This window comes from Salmo salar, chromosome ssa05 (assembly GCF_905237065.1).
Source record: "Salmo salar chromosome ssa05, Ssal_v3.1, whole genome shotgun sequence".
Taxonomy (NCBI): domain Eukaryota; kingdom Metazoa; phylum Chordata; class Actinopteri; order Salmoniformes; family Salmonidae; genus Salmo; species Salmo salar.
In genome coordinates this window covers 56,743,879-56,762,251 of record NC_059446.1, presented here as the reverse complement: position 1 = coordinate 56,762,251, position 18,373 = coordinate 56,743,879, and the positions used below count along the sequence as shown (strand labels likewise).

Genomic DNA, 18,373 nt, shown 5'->3' with positions numbered 1-18,373 from the left:
AATATAGATGTTTTATATCTTCAACTTTTTAACTTTTGCATTGTCTAAGAGCAGAGGGAGGCTCAAATGAACGCCAGTCATTTATAAAACCATTCGTGAAGGTATTACTCGCCGAAGATTCACCATCTTACCACGAACTACCTGTGTTCCAGAACTCAAGGGTGCCGCTGGTAGACATGGAACATTTCTCTCCAGTCCGTGGAACTGGACACAAACAATTACCGGATAAAGGCAGGAAAACACTGACACGGTGTACCAACACAGAAGCTATCTGGTCCAAAAAGTCAAGCCCGCGAAATGATAACACTTTGTAACATCAACAAGATGTTCGTGCAGGTCAAACAGGAACATGCCAAGCCAATAAATCTAAAAAATATTCCCTATTCGAATACGACCTCGGCCTTGTGGGAGCAAGCGCTCGGTAAGGTTTTCCAGTGAATGTGTTTGTCAACATTCATAGGCCTACATTTCCCAGAAATACCTTGTTGATATTGACATGGGCATACTTATCTTCAATAAAATCGCTAGTAAATAATCGTGTGGCCTACTCCAACACACTTCGATATGACCCTCCGAATCTCCAAGGGTATATCAGGCGAGCTGCACCATTCACCTTGCGAGTTGTCTGTCACTTCAACAGGTGACCTACAGTATTTACACTATTTTATGATGGATTGATGTTTACCTTGAGTTCATGTCACTGGAGGGGGTTATCATTGCATACACAGGAAGTACATAGATGAGTCAGGTTGGCACAACATTTAAAAGTTGATTTATAGTCAATGGCTATTTAGATTTGCTTAGTTCTTTCCAGATATCATTACTCCTACAAAATAGGCTACATGTTGAACATTGTACACAAGGTCTCCAAACCAATGAAGAACAGAACCCATTCTATGCTCACTGCACGTAATGGTAGGGTATAGATGAGTCATAGTCCTCATGTTATAGAATACTTAAAAGAGCCCTCAGGTAATTGAAAGATCTGACTTCTCATTCTCTCTCCCTCAGCTCAATGGGAGAGACTTGCCCAATCCGATGTGTACTCTATGGGAAAGCCCATGTACTTTCAGGCTGAAGCGCCCTCCATGTCTAAAGATGGACGTCTCTATGCCCTCTCGTGTAATGTGACCATTAAGCATTCACACTCCTCTATGCCTCACTTTACAGTCATTGACAATTTTGGGTAATGTAGACATACAGTATGCCAGATCACTTCTATCAGTCTCATTTGCACAGTACTTTGCTTTTAAAGAGGCAATCTGTAGCTGAAACAATAACAAAACAAATCCCAGCTCATGTTTTGGCAAAAACCTGAGGGAGGGGGCTGGAGAAATGGAACCACTCTCAAATTCAAAGACCGCGCAATAGATGCAAGTACTGACCATCTATGATATCCAAATTATAGTTTTGGGTTCTGATGTTGTACGACAGTTGAACTAGGCTCATGCAGCATCTATAAGTTACGTTCTTCAAGAATCAATGGGTACATTTTGTAAGTCCAAACATGAATGTAGCAATTGCAGATTGACCCTTTTTAAGGAACTTCTTGGATTTAACAGTAATCTATTTTCTGCACAGGTGCATGGTTGAGAGCAGAAATGACAGTGGCTCCAGATTCATCCCATATAAAAGGAATGTTGTGAGGTTTACCATGGATGCTTTCCTGTTTCAGGGAATGACAGCAGGGCAGGTATGTTAAGGATGCACATTCTGAAGATGCGCTCCATTCATAATATGCAACAGTAACCTTAGTCAACTGACCAGTAGTTGATCATTAGATCATTAGATTTCCTATGCAATATATGGCCTTCATCAAGCATTATAACTACTGAGCTTGAATATCTTTTCCTTTCCCTTGTCTGTGCAATTGATTTACCGAGGTCTGCTGACTCTACATTGCATTGGAAGTAGTATGTACATAAGGATGCAAACTGTAGATTCTGCGCCACATTTGAATCAGCCTGAGCCTCTCCTCTTCAGCCACAGCAGCTCTACACGCACTGTGCTATGTCTGTAGGGAGGTCTGTCCCCTCTTCAACTGCCAAGGCCTGCACTTACGATTCCGCAGCAGGAGGGTAAGCCCTGATAATACTGACGCTGTCTGATACTTTATCCATATAGCCCCGCCAAAAGATGATAGAAAACCATGAATAATAGAAAAAAGACTCGTGTTGCTCTGACACGTCTTGGTCTGGTCCAATCAGATGGAAGGAGCTGTATGGAGCTTCTTCAGTCTGCTCCTGTTGTGAGTCCACATGTAGCTCTGCTGTCCCCTCTGGTGAGTACCATTGTGTGAGGTTGTTTTGGTCAAGAGTACTTTTTTACGCTTGTAAAGATGGCCTCATTATGATATGAATCATTTTTATTTGGAAAGCCATTTTCAAACATTTCTGCCCAAAGTTTAGCCTATCGCCATCAATGATTATCCATTTATTCAGTCTGTGTCGGTGAGGAAGTTTAGCATCTATCTTGCTCTGTGTACTCTAGCCACCACCAAGATGGTCACCAGCAAGTCGTGGTCGGTTGAATACAACACAAAGCCTGCTCTGACCCAGGAGGGGACGACAACCTCACAGCCCGAGACCGTGGTGGAGGGGCAGTTAGGTGTGAAGCAGGTGGAGAGACTTAAAGGGAGGCCTGTGAAGGGATTTGCTGTCGTGGAAGTGGAGCAGGTCTCTGAACCACACAGAACATTCGCGGAGTTCTTTGGTGTGGACAAATAGACAGCAACTGTGGTCACTGCCTGATATTCATGTCGATAATTCATCTTGGAAATAAAAAAAATTCTGATACACCATCTTGTTAATATTTTTGTCGGTTAAAATTATCAATGGTTTGAAGAAAAGAGAGGAGACCAACTCAAATATACAAGTTCCTTTTATTAGCATTACTACAGGGGTAAATGTTTTATTGCTACAATTGTATGAAACATTCTGTACAATTATACTTTTACAAATGTTTGGTTTAATGAATATAGTAATTGAGATAAAGACAACAGTTTTACCACTTCCCACGCTCAGTGACTTTCCCCTTGAATCCTCCAATGACGTCAATTACATATTAAACAAAATACTTACATAATTGAAAAACTTGGTTTTCAAATAACAATCACAGGAAATAAACATTCTCAACCTCCATAACTGAGAAATTCCAAAACTTGCATAGCGTTACAATGTAATTTAGACATTAAAGACCAGATACATTGTGGATGGTATCTTGGATATCAGTCTGTTTCAGAAAGCTCTGCCAGGCCATCCAGTCTAGTGCAAGACACCCAGGCCTCAATAGTATGAGCTCAGGTGGGAGTGAGTCCCCGGGTGCCTTGGCATGGGAGACCCCGGATACATGGGGCTGGTTGTTGAGTTCCAGTAAGTTGTAGGCGGCCCGAAAAAGTTCCCAGGGGACACGGGCATAGGGGCGGCATGTGTGTTCATGAAGTTCATTTTTGGCTGGTGGCTGTGGTAGGGCTGGGCATAAGATACCTCAGTCTGATACTTAATAATGCCCCCCTCTCCGCCGTGGCTCTGGTGGGCCTGTGAGATGCCCTGGAAGTCAAACTTGTAGGCGTAGCGCTTGCCGTGCACCTTGGTCATGATGTTCTTGTCGTAATAGTAGCGCAGGGCGCGGCTCAGCTTGTCGTAGTTCATGTTGGGCTTGCTCTTGCGCTCGCCCCAACGCTTGGCCACCTCGTCCGGGTCGGTCATCTTGAACTCGCCGTTTGTTCCCTCCCAGGTGATAATGCTGGAGTTGTTGCTGTCCGACAGCAGCTCCAGCAGGAACTGCCACAGCTGGATCTGTCCAGAGCCTTGGAAGAGAAATGGGACAGGGGGTGAGGGGAATGGATGCATCAAAGGGCTGGGTTCTGTTAAAGCGAGCAAGATCCGTTTCTGAAATGCTTCTCTTAAGAGTAGGATTGTTTGTAGATTAGTGTAGTTTTATCCATACACCCACTTTAATTTTCTGTATTTGTATAGATTTGTAAGATGTTTTTAGCTTGAATATACTTATCTACTATTATGTATGGATTTCCATTTCATTCTTTATGCAATTTGCACTTTACAGAACACTGGAAGAATTATCACTGTGAATCATTGTCTATTTTGTTTGTGTCAATTAATCCTGTAAGGGATGGGTTGCAACTGTCAATTTGACACGAAAATACAATTGAATTCATTCACATACAGTTTCATTCATGCACCATTGATATCTCCTTCTCGTGGACTATTTTGCTATTAAAATATCTGTCATATTATATCAATGTGCCATGGGTGTCTTTGTGTCTGAGAATATAACTTGTAAAAGAGATACCACCAGGATTCTAAATACACTTTGAAGTTTGAACTACTCCTGCAAATGTGACCTTTTTCACTGTGTGTCATGGAGAGAGACAGAACGTGGGTGGACCAGGCAGAAACCTACCCACAGGCCTGTGAGCGCTGGGGTCAGGCAGCCTGTATGAACTGTGTTTGCTTGTTCGGTTCTTGGAGTGGAGGGCCTGCCCTTCTGTGAGGAGATACAGAATTCATTCTGTCAAACAGGGTCATTCTGGTCAACGGGAGACAATAATTCAAATGTTTCAGCCTAGTTTTGCTGAGGGCGAATGTATAATGCTTTCATCTAGGTGGAGGTGTTTGTCAATGTGTCATCCCAGACGGGGAATGTATGACCATGAATTGTTCTCTTTTTAAGGAATACCTCGGCCCTCCTCTTTTCTCCTATTCAATCTCTTTTGGAGTGTTACAGTTCATGACACCAAAGCAGACAGTGTAAAGGCCACATTTGTCACCACCTTTTTGGTTCACCAGTTTAACATGGTGCATTATGGGATATGCTCTCACCTGGGTTGGCTAGACGACTGCTGATGGGACCTAATGCTTGGTATGGGTCTGCAAGGAAATGAAGGGTTTGAAATGTTAGATTGTTCTATTAAGACATTGTTGGCTTGACTATGATACAAAGGTTATACCAGTGTTACAACAAACTAGGATCAGGAAACGAGAAAGCAGTACAGATGCACACCTTGCACACTTCTCGGCGGAGGCTCTGTGACTCTGGTGCTGTGTTGGTGCTCCATGGGAGAACCTAAATCATAAACAACATGATGTATTTATCAGCATAATGCAAACATGTCGACAAAGCTCTCTATTTACTCTTAGTTTGCTCTATCAGTACTATTCCATCTTGAACTACAAAATGCTTGACTTAATGAATGTATTCTCTCTGCTGTGAAACACTAGTAATAATTTCTAGAACTAATATCTTGCTACAACTATTAGTATGAATCTGCCTTAGTGCTCACAATAAATGTAAAGCACTGAGAATGAGATGTGATGTCGGTTATTGTACCTTTGGTTACTGGAGGTGGCATGGGGTTCGATGGCCAGCTGTTCCTTCTGCCTATCTCCTCATAACTGTTCTCTGCTCAAAAAGAACGGAGGGTGAGACGAGGCATCCACAGGAAGAAAGTTCAGAGAGGGCTTTTAAGCATAGAGGACAGACAGGGTAGCAGGGTAAATCCATCACTTTTTGACAGCTTCCCTTTTGATTTAAACAAAACTTTCAAACTTTTCATTTTTGTACATGGAAGAAGGAGTCAGAAAGTTACTTTTTGGACCTGAATGCCAAAACATTTAGGAGATAAAGGTGCTCAAAGTTGACTCATTTGCATACTCCACCATAAGACATTCATGTCTTCAGCACTGGAAAGGATAAACAGTTGAGTATGATATCAGTTAAAAGCTTATAAAAAGGTTTTTCTAACTGTTTTCAAATAAATTATGAAAATGTTTTTAAAATAATAATGGACTTTTTTTTTTTACCTTTAACGTTAATTATCTACAAACGTGCAAACTCTTATTTTCTTAATATATGCATATGTTGTAGCTTAGACCCTACTTTACATCATCTGCGGTTTTTTGTGTTGTGCCTGCCATTGGTTGAGACATAACATGCTCTTTAATACAGGGTGGGTGTCATTTCAATCGTAGAAATAGAATGGAACTATATTTCAACATGAAACAAATCAGAGTTTCAGTATTTATTGATAATTTATGTTTAAGGTTAAATTACATTTTTATTTTCAAGAAAGTATAAAATAGTTTGACAACACTATTTGTAAGCTTTTAAATTAGAGCAATCTCAACCGTTTATCTGTTCCATTGATTAAGACATGGCTGTCTTGTGGTATGGTGGGGTATGCAAAATAGATCAACTTCGAGCACCTTTATCTCTTGAATGTTTTTGCATTTGGGTCCAAAAAGTAACTTTCTGAGCACTTATACAATGGTAAAATGTGTATGGAATGTTTCATTCAAATCAAAAGTGTCAAAAAGTGTCAAAAAGTGTTTGAATTCAAATGGATTTACCCTGCAGCCATAGAAGGAAGGAAGCATTTTTTCCCAAACACAATCATGGTATCAATAATTGCTTCTATTTCACCAGATGCATGTCGGATTACTTTGACAGACAAAGTTATAAGGATCATTTAGTTGCTAATGTTAGCCTGCGGTAACCTAGAGGACCTTCAACTTGACATACTACATGAGAGCACTGAGCTAGCCTACAACATTTAGTTTTTATTTTACCAGGTAAGTTGACTGAGAACACATTCTCATTTACAGCAATGACCTGGGGAATAGTTACAGTGCAGAGGAGGGGGGATGAATGAGCCAATTGTAAACTGGGGATGATTAGGTGGCCATGATGGTATGAGAGCCAGATTGGGAATTTAGCCATGACGCCAGGGTTAACACCCCTACTCTTACAATAATTGCCATGGAATCTTTAGTGACCACAGAGAGTCAGGACACCCATTTTAATGTCTCATCCAAAAGACAGCACCCTACACCTGGAAATGTCCCCAATCACTGCCCTGGAGAATTGGGATATTTTTTTAGACCAGAGGAAAGAGTGCCTCCAACACCACTTCCAGCAGCATCTGGTCTCCCATCCAGGGACTGACCAGGACCAACCCTGCTTAGCTTCAGAAGCAAGCCAGCAGTGGGATGCATGGTCACTTCCCAGAGTAGCTCAAACTACGCATGCAATTTTTCCATAAACTCCTTCATGTAGCAAGATGGTGACGCTGAAATGATACTTCCTGATCATCAAATGCGCCACTGAGCATTCCCATAGGAAACAAGCAGCCAGAAGAAAACAGACAAAGGAGAGCTGAAGATGATCCAGTATTCCTTGGGGTGAGTGTCCTTTTGTCCGGGCCACCTCTGTTGCCACTAGATTGTCAATTGTGTCCCAAAGTGGGACCCATACTCCCCCATTTTCCTCTGCCGGTGCAGCTGTTTCCTGTCTGAAACTGACTGTTGAGTCGTGGACTTGTAATAGAGTCATCAACTCAGGGAAACGCTCCGCCAAGAAACTTTAAAGCACTCTAAACGATGTAATCTGAAATGGCAACTCAACACTTCATTTTGAATCCATTAAATGAGTGAAGTATTTGATCTGCCTCTGAAAGAGTTTTGAATAGATGATTCCTGCCACAAAACCCCTCCATTTTAATCCCCTTCTCATTTTAAGGCTGTTTATCTCAATGCTTGCTAGCTCCAGGATTTTGCACTAAGTCGCTATGTTCTTGGTAATGAGTTGTGAAGTTAATTGTCTTACCTGATTTAACCTGTAGTCTGGGTTGTTGCTGTGTGTTGTTGGTTGGAGTTGTGGGGTAGGAGAAAGTAGGGCTGCCTAAAAAGAGATTCAAAGAAGGTTACAAAATGGATACATAGATCAGTTATGTCCTCGTGTAGTATGAAAATAGTCATATGAAAACTTTCTACGAGTCCCAGGCCGTAACCCTTACTCTGCCGGAGGTAATTGAGGTGGCCGAGCAGGATGTCTGTGTTGTAGGCGGATGTGAGGCGCATCATATCCTCCTTGGTCATCTTGCAGAGGGCCTTGCCCTCCAGTGTGTGGAATTGCATGATGTCCACCTCCTCCAGGCTGTACTCCTTGATGGCCCAGTCCAGCCACTGGCGCACATGGTCCTGGGTCCATACCTCAGGGTCTGGGACCAGGAGGAAGAGGAGAAGGAAGAGAGATTGGTAAGTCGGGGTAACAGGAGGTTGTTGTAACTCACACAGACCCAGCATCTCATAAAGTTGAGAAGTTACTCTTTTGTTTTCTTCTCCTCAAAGGTATTTTTAAATGTACAGTAAGAACCCAAAGATTACGTATGGACCTCATGAATACCCCAAAATATCAGACAGTAGTTTGGAGACGCCTAGCCACGGTCTGTACCCTAGGGCAGGGGTTCCCAAACTGTTTTGCTTTGTGACCCACCAATTGAGGTGTCTTTTGAGTCGCGACCCACCAAAAGGGGTGAGCAGTGAAAAAAACCCAGACACAAACCAAATAATAAGTAAAACATTATCTTAACAGCGGAAAGAAAATGTTGCAGTTTCAAAGCTAATCTCCTACATTTCCTACAATTCTATGCATTTTTACATGGCTGATGCTGTGTTCTTATGCTCAAACATTACAAAATCAATGGGGGCTGATTGTCAAGATTTTATTCAGTTGATTGTTAATTTTCAAAGATTATAGGCTGCTATTGAAAAATAAATAGGTCCTTTATATTTTCGACATATTTTCTATTTGGTTTTAGTCGTTTAAGTTCACACTGAAAGCGTTTTTATCCAGTGTCCCGGAAGTTGGTCCTGACCCAGAGTATGTGAACCACTGCCCTAGGGCAGGGATCATCAACTAGATCATCAACTTTGTTTTTCTTGAGCGGATGGTCAGGGGGCTGGAACATAATTACAAATCATTTGTAGACTGCAAATTGACCGCAAGAAGCCCAAACAGATATATTTGATTAAAAAACCTTGCTTACATTTTTATATGATCACTTATCTTTCTATTATGTGTGGGAATACTTTTTAACAGATTTCCAAAATGTAAATAACTTGTAGCTGATTTGCTGGTGTTTTACAATTTTTTATGTCCAAAAATAAAAATACTGTTTTAAATGTTTTTGTGCTCAGAAATTGGGGGGATGGGGCCCAGCCCTAGGGTCTTCATTGTCCTTGTTTAACATAGCTGTGATGTAATATCCGTGTATTATCATGGCCACTAGAATAACTTTGCCTGTGTGACTCAGGCTAAGAATCAAACCTTGTAGTCTTGTCTATTAATTGTATAAATTTAACACACCTAATGATGTCTAATGTTTGGAATGTCGTCTTAGGTGGAATCTCCCAACAATGACTCATTGGCTGGATTCCATTCCAAAAATGTGCTCCCTTCCCGGTTCCTAAAATCTGCTCTTAATGGCTGACTCACAAATGATGGAAGATCATTTAACAGGTGAAGGCAATATGATGGGAACACCATCCCAGCCTATTCTCTTCACAGATCCTTGTGTGCCATAGGATCTGGTCACCCCTCCGCTGAGTGTGTTGGCACCTCACCTGCGGGCACTATGACTCTCTTCTCCTCTGTGGCGCTGTGGGGCGGGGTGGCGGTCTGGGGGCTGGCGCGGGGCTCGGGGTACGAGGCCTGGTAGGCCAGCTGACCCCCATCGTTGCTGCTCATGTGTCGGGAGCGTTTGGTCACACTGCAGTCCACAGGGGACTCACGACTGTCGAGAGAGGGAGAGAGTAGGGAGATGAGTAATATTCTGGTATGATTCTGTGTGATCCTGTTGCAGTATTTATTATGGTGATGGTCAACTCTCTTGAATGTAAAAAATATAACACTAAATAAGTGAGAATGTGGTAAATACAACACTAAATAAGTGGGAATGTGGTAAATATAACACTAAATAAGTGGGAATGTGGTAAATATAACACTAAATGAGTGAGAATGTGGTAAATACAACACTAAATAAGTGGGAATGTGGTAAATATAACACTAAATAAGTGGAAATGTGGTAAATATAACACTAAATGAGTGAGAATGTGGTAAATACAACACTAAATAAGTGGGAATGTGGTAAATATAACACTAAATAAGTGGGAATGTGGTAAATATAGCACTAAATAAGTGGGAATGTGGTAAATATAACACTAAATAAGTGGGAATGTGGTAAATATAACACTAAATAAGTGGGAATGTGATAAATATAGCACTAAATAAGTGGGAATGTGGTAAATATAACACTAAATAAGTGGGAATGTGGTAAATATAACACTAAATAAGTGGGAATGTGGTAAATATAACACTAAATGAGTGGGAATGTGGTAAATACAGCACTAAATAAGTGGGAATGTGGTAAATATGACACTAAATAAGTGGGAATGTGGTAAATATAACACTAAATGAGTGGGAATGTGGTAAATACAACACTAAATAAGTGGGAATGTGGTAAATATGACACTAAATAAGTGGGAATGTGGTAAATACAACACTAAATAAGTGGGAATGTGGTAAATATGACACTAAATAAGTGGGAATGTGGTAAATACAACACTAAATAAGTGGGAATGTTGTAAATATAACACTAAATAAGTGGGAATGTGGTAAATATGACACTAAATGAGTGGGAATGTGGTAAATATAACACTAAATAAGTGGGAATGTGGTAAATATAACACTAAATGAGTGGGAATGTGGTAAATATAACACTAAATGAGTGGGAATGTGGTAAATATAACACTAAATAAGTGGTATAACTTCTCTCAAAGACTGCTAATACTGATGCGCTCTCCTTCACCTGGTTCCGTTGATGTGCTCTCCTCTCTTCCCAGGGTTCTGTGCTCTCGGCCCGGCCCACTCCGGCTCGGTGGGTTCTTGGCTCTCTTCGGAGGCCTGGCTGAAGCTTCCCGGTGACGTCATCTCGCCCTTCATGTGCATGGTCGTGGCGGCAGGGAAGGGCGACTCGAAAATGGACTGGTCCTCGCTCACCACGGACAGTGCTTCCTGCCGGCACGGACAAACAGTGGAGTCAGCGGTTACGATAAGTATGGGCCACAACTAGTCATGTAATGATGGTAGCCAGGAAACTGCCCACACCTCTGTGAGGTTTTTCCACACTACGTTGAATGGAACATGCATGATGAGATTCCACACCCTAATGAGTCTTGTTCTATTGATGAAGGATTTATTAATTCCTGTTTCTAACTTTGTCATAGTCCAGATGTCTTTAGAATTTGTGATTGGTGACTTGAGGAACATTACATGGAAAATAGGAGATTGTGGCATGAAGCTTATAAATCACTGTCTTTATTTGTTAAATTTAGCTGTACCATAATGTTTGATTGCAGTTACGTGCTGTACACTGGCATCGACGTTTGGAGAAATGAGAGCTTCTGTGAACCTTGTCACAGTTTTAATTCGTTGGGATTGGGGTGATGGGAGGGAGCTTGGTGGAGTCAGATCAAGATTTGAGACGCTTTCTTTGTGCTGCTTCCTGTGTTTAATGCTGACAAAGGCCCCAACACTCCAAACCATTCTTCAAGATGGCACTCTTCTGTGTGAGTGTGTGTGTGTGTGTGTGTGTCTCTGTGTGTGTCTCTGTGTGTGTGTGTGTGTGTGTGTGTGTGTGTGTGTGTGTGTGTGTGTGTGTGTGTGTGTGTGTGTGTGTGTGTGTGTGTGTGTGTGTGTGTGTGTGTGTGTGTGTGTGTGTGTGTGTCTGCGAGGGCATGTTGTGTCTATACAGTGGGTAAGGATAGGCCTTGTTTTTGAGTCTTTGTGTGGGTAAGTATATATGTGTAGGTCTAAGTGGGAGTAAGTGCGTGTGTGTTTAGAGGACTTCACTATTGTCTTTGCGGCTCGTACGTCAGTGCCGGGCTTTTTCGGTGGCCCACAGGAAATCTGGCCCCCATGTGCAGAGAAACCTTTTGGCACAGGCCAAGGGAAAGGAAACAGAGGGGGGCCACAGTGTAAAGATGTGGCTCATTTAAAGCTGGAAAACAACCTAGGGTTGATGAAGGTAGGGGAGGATTGGGTACGTCGGACTGCAAGAATACACAGCCTTGATTGAAGTTCAAAGTCCCGCTCTTCCATTGTGTTACCTGAGCATTGTAAAGTGTTTTATGCATGGTACACATTTAGTGGCATTTCCTTCTTCAGGCTAACAGTGACAGGACTGTTAGCTATAGCAACATTGTAGCTTAAATAAATGACATGAAATATATCAAACAGACTTAATATTACTTCAGTGCTGATACTGAAATGTTAGCACACGTGATACGTTTGTTTTCAGTGGTAGAGGAACAACACATCACAGGTCCACCACACTTTCCTCCCTGACCGTTACCCTCTCTCTCCTCTCTTTCTGTCTCTTTCCTCTCACTCTCTCTTCGACTCTCCTTCTTCTCCCTGTCTGTCTCCCTCCTCCTCTCATGTTGTGCAGAGGCCCTGGCAGCAGAAGTGAAACTAAGGGCTGAGCTGAGAAGAGGTTGAGGCTGAGCAGCAGCGATTCATGGAAAGGGTCATGAGCGCCATTCTCATATTGTAACGTTATGCATTGGAGTGATTTGATCAATTGTTGAACTTCTTATCTTTCATTAGGTTCAGTCATTGTTTCAATGGCGTGTTTGTGCATTCACAGCCACAAGCTCATACACCTGCTCTTTCTCTCTCGCCCCCCCCCCCCCTCTCCCTCTGTAGCTTGCAAACTGACACAAATATACCGAATGTGGCCTGACCGCCAATGCCACAACTGACTTCCTGTTCAATGAGTTTCATAGAAGCTAGGCCCTGTTGCTGAGGAACACAAAATAGTTTTGAAAACAATTTTGTCTGCACACACACATAGCATACACACTACAAACACGCGTTTTAAAGTCCTGTCAGTTCTGCTGTCAAAGTTCAAGCATACACAGTACAAACGCACATTATCAATATCCTGTCAGTTCCGCTAACAAAATTCAAATCTTTATTTTCGGCATATTTGTGCATTATCACACTTAGGCCATTTTTATCTATTGAAAGGTTTGTACTGAATGTACTAGGCCCACCTAAGGCTAATACTAGATGCTGCCATAAAAAGGTCCAACAAAATACAAAAACCAACTAAACCATACACAGGAAGAACATATAGGACTGTCAGTTAGAAGTCTGTTGTCTCAGGTTCAGCTGCTTAATGGTTGATGGTTAGCAGCGCATCAGATAATCATCTTATGAATCAGCCGCAAAGGTTGGTGCTCACACAATTCACCAATAGTGACACATCCTTGTACCACAACTATGTACTACCAACTGTTGTGAAACATCCTCGCATTCACAACAGAGGTCTAGCTTAATAACCTCTACTGGAACTCAAACACAGTGCAAAAGCAAACAAACATTTACTTGTCCAACACCTGCTTCCCACCTGCTCTCTCTTACAGTTCCTAGATATACCCTTGATTCACAAGGGAGACTGATTACTAGTCTAAACCAAATGCATTGCAGTCTACGTGCCTAACTAACATGGTTAGATTAACTTTTGTTCCATATCGTTGCTGAAGTTGATTTACAGTTGAAGTCGGAAGTTTGCATACACTTAGGTTGGAGTCATTAAAACTCGTTTTTCAACCACTCAACAAATTTCTTGTTTAACAAACTATTATTTTGGCAAGTCGGTTAGGGCATGACACAAGTAATTTTTCCAACAATTGTTTACCGACAGATTATTTCACGTATAATTCACTGAATCACAATTCCAGTGGGTCAGAAGTTTACATATGCGAAGTTGACTGTGCCTTTAAACAGCTTGGAAAATTCTAGAAAATTATGTCATGGCTTTAGAAGCTTCTGATAGGCTAACTGACAAAATTTGAGTCAATTGAAGGTGTTCCTGTGGATGTCTTTCAAGGCCTACCTTCAAACTCTGCCTCTTTGCTTGATATCATGGGAAAATCAAAAGAAATCAGCCAAGACCTCAGAAAAGAAATTGTAGACCTCCACAAGTCTGGTTCATCCTTGGGTGCAATTTACAAATGCCTGAAGGTACCACATTCATCTGTACAAACAATAGTACACAAGTATAAACACCATGGGACCACGCAGCCGTCATACCGCTCAGGAAGGAGATGCATTCTGTCTCCTAGAGATGAACGCACTTTGGTGCGAAAAGTGCAAATCGATCCCAGGACAACAGCAAAGGACCTTGTGAAGATGCTGGAGGAAACGGGTACAAAGGTATCTATATCCACAGTAAAACAGGTCCTATATCGACATAACCTGAAAGGCCGCTCAGCAAGGAAGAAGCCACTGCTCCAAAACCGCCATAAAAAAAGCCAGACTACGGTTTGCAACTGCACATGGGGACAAAGATCGTACTTTTTGGAGGAATGTCCTCTGTTCTGATGAAACAAAAATAGAACTGTTCGGCCATAATGATCATCGTTATGTTTGGAGGAAAAAGAGGGAGGCTTGCAAGCCGAAGAACACCATCCCAACTGTGAAGCACGGGGGTGGCAGCATCATGTTGTGGGGGTGCTTTGTGCATGAGGGACTGGTGCACTTCACAAAATAGATGGCATCATGAGGAAAGAAAATTATGTGGATATATTGAAGCAACATCTCAAGACATCAGTCAGGAAGTTAAAGCTTGGTCGCAAATGGGTCTTCCAAATGGACAATGACCCCAAGCATACTTCCAAAGTTGTGGCAAAATGGCTTAAGGACAACAAAGTCAAGGTATTGGAGTGGCCATCACAAAGCCCTGACCTCAATCCTATAGAACATTTGTGGGCAGAACTTAAAAAGCGTGTGTGAGCAAGGAGGCCTACAAACCTGACTCAGTTACACCAGCTCTGTCAGGAGGAATGGGCCAAAATTCACCCAACTTATTGTGGGAAGCTTGTGGAAGGCTACCCGAAACGTTTGACCCAAGTTAAACAATTTAAAGGCAATACACTCAATTAGTATTTGGTAGCATGTAAACTTCTGACCCACTGGGAATGTGAGGAAAGAAATAAAAGCTGAAATAAAGCATTCTCTCTACTATTATTCTAACATTTCACTTTCTTAAAATAAAGTGGTGATCCTAACTGACCTAAAACAAGGAAATTTTACTAGGATTAAATGTCAGGAATTGTGAAAAACTGAGTTTAAATGTATTTGGCTAAGGTGTATGTATGTAAACTTCCGACTTCAACTGTATGTTGTGAATTTATTTTAGCTTTGATCTGTGCTGATGGTGCCTTTCCACAGAGGCCTCAAATTGCAGTTTGTCTACGAAAGGGAATGTTCATTGCCAAACAAGAAGATTGGCTCCGCTAAATATTCAATCGTCTATTATTTAAAAAGTCAATGGATAAAAAGTGTACATCTAAAAAAAAAGTTAATTATGCTATTGTTTATCACAATTAAAATGAATACATATCTGCCTATTGAAACCAGAGCCATATATCAAGAAACTGTTTGTTTTGCTTATTGCATGCAGTTGATCACTAATTCACTACGGTGATCCATGTAACATGTGACCAACTCTGTCGTCAATATGGTGTAGAGGCCAAGAAAGCAGAAGTAGAGGTTGTGTCGAGCTGATTTTGCAAAGGCCTGCAGCAGCTGCTCATTCAACATGCAAAAAACGTGGTTTTCACAACTTTTGATATGGCGACATCATGGCTTTTTTTTTTTACATGGCTTTTAGACAGGAGAAACATAACGCATGTACTGTAGCTGCCAGTAATAAATACATGGAGTATGAGCACGGTCGTCTTGGCTATATTCAGAGTTCATTTATTCACATCTAAAACAATGCAGTACCTCGAAACATCCAGGGACTTGATTATGTTTTGCAAAGGCTCTGTTGCCTTTTTTCGTGTGGAGGGAGCGGAAATGTGTGCGGAAAGTCTGAGGTTTGAGACAGGAAGCCTGCAGAGTTCAGATAACGACACCTGACAAGCGCTCCTGTTTGCAGTTTAGGCCACTATATTCTTTAAATAACTTTGACAAAAACAACTGACTTTATCTGGATGTTTTAGTAAATATCCATGTTTCAGTAGATGAGCCTTCAAATTTAAGTTTTAAAAGTGTGCGCGCGCCCGCTCCTAAATTGCGCTCTCTGTGTCACTGTAATAACATACATTTTCAGTAACCAGAAGTAGCCTATTTTTTCCCCCACTCAGGTTATCGAAATAATAGCCTAAGTACGTTAGGCCTATATGTTGTAATAGCTGTAGGGTATGAAGAAAATTAATGATAATTTCGTCATACGTTTCTGGAAGTGATTTGACTTCAGTGGACGAGAAACAGGATGGACACCTGCAATGCGTGAACATAGGCTAAAGTTGTTGGTCCAAAACATATACATTTTAATCAATTTAATCAAGTTTAATAACATTTTAATGTAAGTGGTTTATTCCAATGCCTTAGCTACTTCAAAATATAATCAACATGGTTCCTCAACCAATTTCAAAACCTGTTAAATCGTTTATTTCGTTTCGTTATTAGCCTCTAAATGGATATGTTTCGTTCTGCAAATAGACTGAATTGATCGTGAGATGTATAACCTTGGCAGAAAATCCATTCGTTGTTTTAGTGCATTTTTTTTCTCTCAAAATGTAAGGTCCTTGTCGTTTTATAGGACAAACGATTTAATCCGGTTCTACATATTTTTGTCGAACTATTCGTTAACTGTTTGGTTAAATTCACCCTATTTCGTGAAAATAATAATCAGTATTGCTATAACAAGGAATACCTCAATACGTTATATTTGTAATTGATGCTGTTCTGTTGTCTCGGTCAGCGTTTGTGCCCCACATTCATGAGAAAAATGCGTTTCAGAACAATTCGATAAGTCAATATTTGATCTATTCCAATAACAGTTAGGCTAAATCTAGTCGCCTAGTTATTCTCATCAATTTCGGTAAGCTTAAGATTGTCTTTACATTACCCCATTTTAATAATTCGATTAAAGAAGAAGGAATTTACTGAAGTCCTTTTGTTAATTGGATAAAATAATCCTAACAGTTATTCATATGTTGTGGAAATGATGATGAATGTGGAAAGAAATGTAAAATATGAAATACCAGTCATGTCATGGATTTCGATCCTCCAACTCTATGGAAAGTGGCCTTATACTCCAAATACGTTCCATGGCGCCAAGACACCTGCCACGACCGCGCTCCAATAAACTTGTACTGATCAAGATTGCTTATATGCTGTGTAATGTGCCTCAAAGGTGTCGTCGTTATCATCAATTCGGACAGGTGCATCACTTCTTTAAATCACCTTTAACTTTCTTTAGACTAGCATATGTGCTTTTAAGCCAGGAACGTCTGCATAAAACTTCATTAAATGAAACAATTCAAATCGCGAGTTATGCGCTCCCCTGTTTACGCGTGCAGTGCTGGACACCATTTCGTTTTTATCGGTGTGTAAAGATGTAGTGGTTACTTGTGTTATTAAAGAGCCGACATACAACCACGAACGGGAAGGAAGAGGAAATTTTGTACAAGAAGGAAAGAGTGGGGACCTCGCATCACCGCTTTGCCTCTCTCACTCAGCAAACAGAGACGTGCTAACCGACTCAGTGGGTGGCTGCGTATCGTTTTCACAAGCGACATTAAAACCAGTTCAATCGCCTACCTTTATCGTACAGTCCATTGTAGCAGTCACTCAGTCGTTGATTCTCATCTAGTCATTTAAACACGTTATAACTAGTCTGGATAGCCTGACTGAATCGCATCAACCCATACACAAGCGCATTTACCCTTTGGCGCAAACCATTGCAGCAACAATTCTTGCTTAGTCCATAACCGGATGGCAGTTTTTTTTCTCTCTCTCACTCTAAATTGGGAAGTGAAGTCACTCTAACAACGCATTAGGGTTGGGTCCCTACTGGTGAAACGAAGTCCTTTTTCATTTCTTACAACATTGCACACGGAAAACTGCTGATTAGCCTACAAACCAACGATGACAATCTTCCTAATCTGACTGCGAAAAAGTTGATCAGGCTTGATGATTGGACATAGAGCAATTAAGGTGCAGAACTGTTGGGCTTCTGTAGGCTTTGCTCCGAGTGTTGTTATCGTCCAGCAATGTTTTGAGAAGTATTTATTGCCATCATGCATTTTTGAGGTGCACAAACACATTGCATCATGTGTGATTCAAGCAACATGTCATTTCCAAATGAATGTAGGCCCATTTCTAATTTGTTCTTGGACATTGTCGAGATAAATACATTCGTTTGTCATTCAAAAGCCTGTTGCTTGCAACATTCTAAACTTGAATTTCCACATCCTAATAACCATAGTGGTAATGAACATTGTAGAGCCTTCCTGTAGTTTTTCTAAATATGACTCCGGAAATTGCAACTGATGTCAAAAAATCTCTGACCGCAAACGTGCACACTGTGATAAAACATAACCTCCTTCCAAAGTAGGTTACAAAGTAAGACCATGTTCCCCTTAGCAAACGGATCATTAAATGTTCTCTGACAAATAACCATCTATCGTCGATGTAGGAAAGTGCATATTTTAAG

The 18,373-nt window shown here is 41.2% G+C and overlaps 2 protein-coding genes across 5 annotated transcripts; one reads left to right on the top strand and one right to left on the bottom strand.

The window, feature by feature from the left end:
* Nucleotides 1-47: 47 nt before the first annotated feature.
* LOC106605196 (zona pellucida sperm-binding protein 3-like) lies at nucleotides 48-2,726 on the top strand (the record flags this gene model as incomplete). The annotated part of the gene is made up of 8 exons (XM_045717731.1): nucleotides 48-288; nucleotides 529-640; nucleotides 815-915; nucleotides 1,012-1,186; nucleotides 1,582-1,693; nucleotides 1,969-2,078; nucleotides 2,208-2,281; nucleotides 2,491-2,726. Coding segments are annotated over 8 exons (1,161 nt in total), but the record flags the coding sequence as incomplete, so codon positions are not given.
* A 136-nt stretch (nucleotides 2,727-2,862) lies between these two features.
* On the bottom strand, nucleotides 2,863-17,723 carry LOC106605226 (retroviral integration site protein Fli-1 homolog). Of its 4 annotated transcripts, none has more exons than XM_014200639.2 (10): nucleotides 17,603-17,723; nucleotides 10,667-10,872; nucleotides 9,423-9,592; nucleotides 7,814-8,017; nucleotides 7,624-7,698; nucleotides 5,350-5,421; nucleotides 5,023-5,085; nucleotides 4,842-4,889; nucleotides 4,423-4,506; nucleotides 2,863-3,808 (listed from the first exon to the last, which is right to left on the bottom strand). In XM_014200639.2, exons 2-10 carry the CDS (start codon nucleotides 10,804-10,806, stop codon nucleotides 3,285-3,287), a joined length of 1,380 nt encoding a protein of 459 aa, XP_014056114.1. In that variant the 5' UTR covers nucleotides 10,807-10,872; nucleotides 17,603-17,723; the 3' UTR covers nucleotides 2,863-3,284. The 4 variants fall into 4 exon arrangements, with proteins under 4 accessions (XP_014056114.1, XP_014056111.1, XP_014056113.1 ...); XM_014200636.2 differs by having other exon boundaries at nucleotides 17,479-17,718; XM_014200638.2 differs by lacking the exon at nucleotides 17,603-17,723 and adding an exon at nucleotides 16,920-17,337.
* Nucleotides 17,724-18,373: the final 650 nt, after the last annotated feature.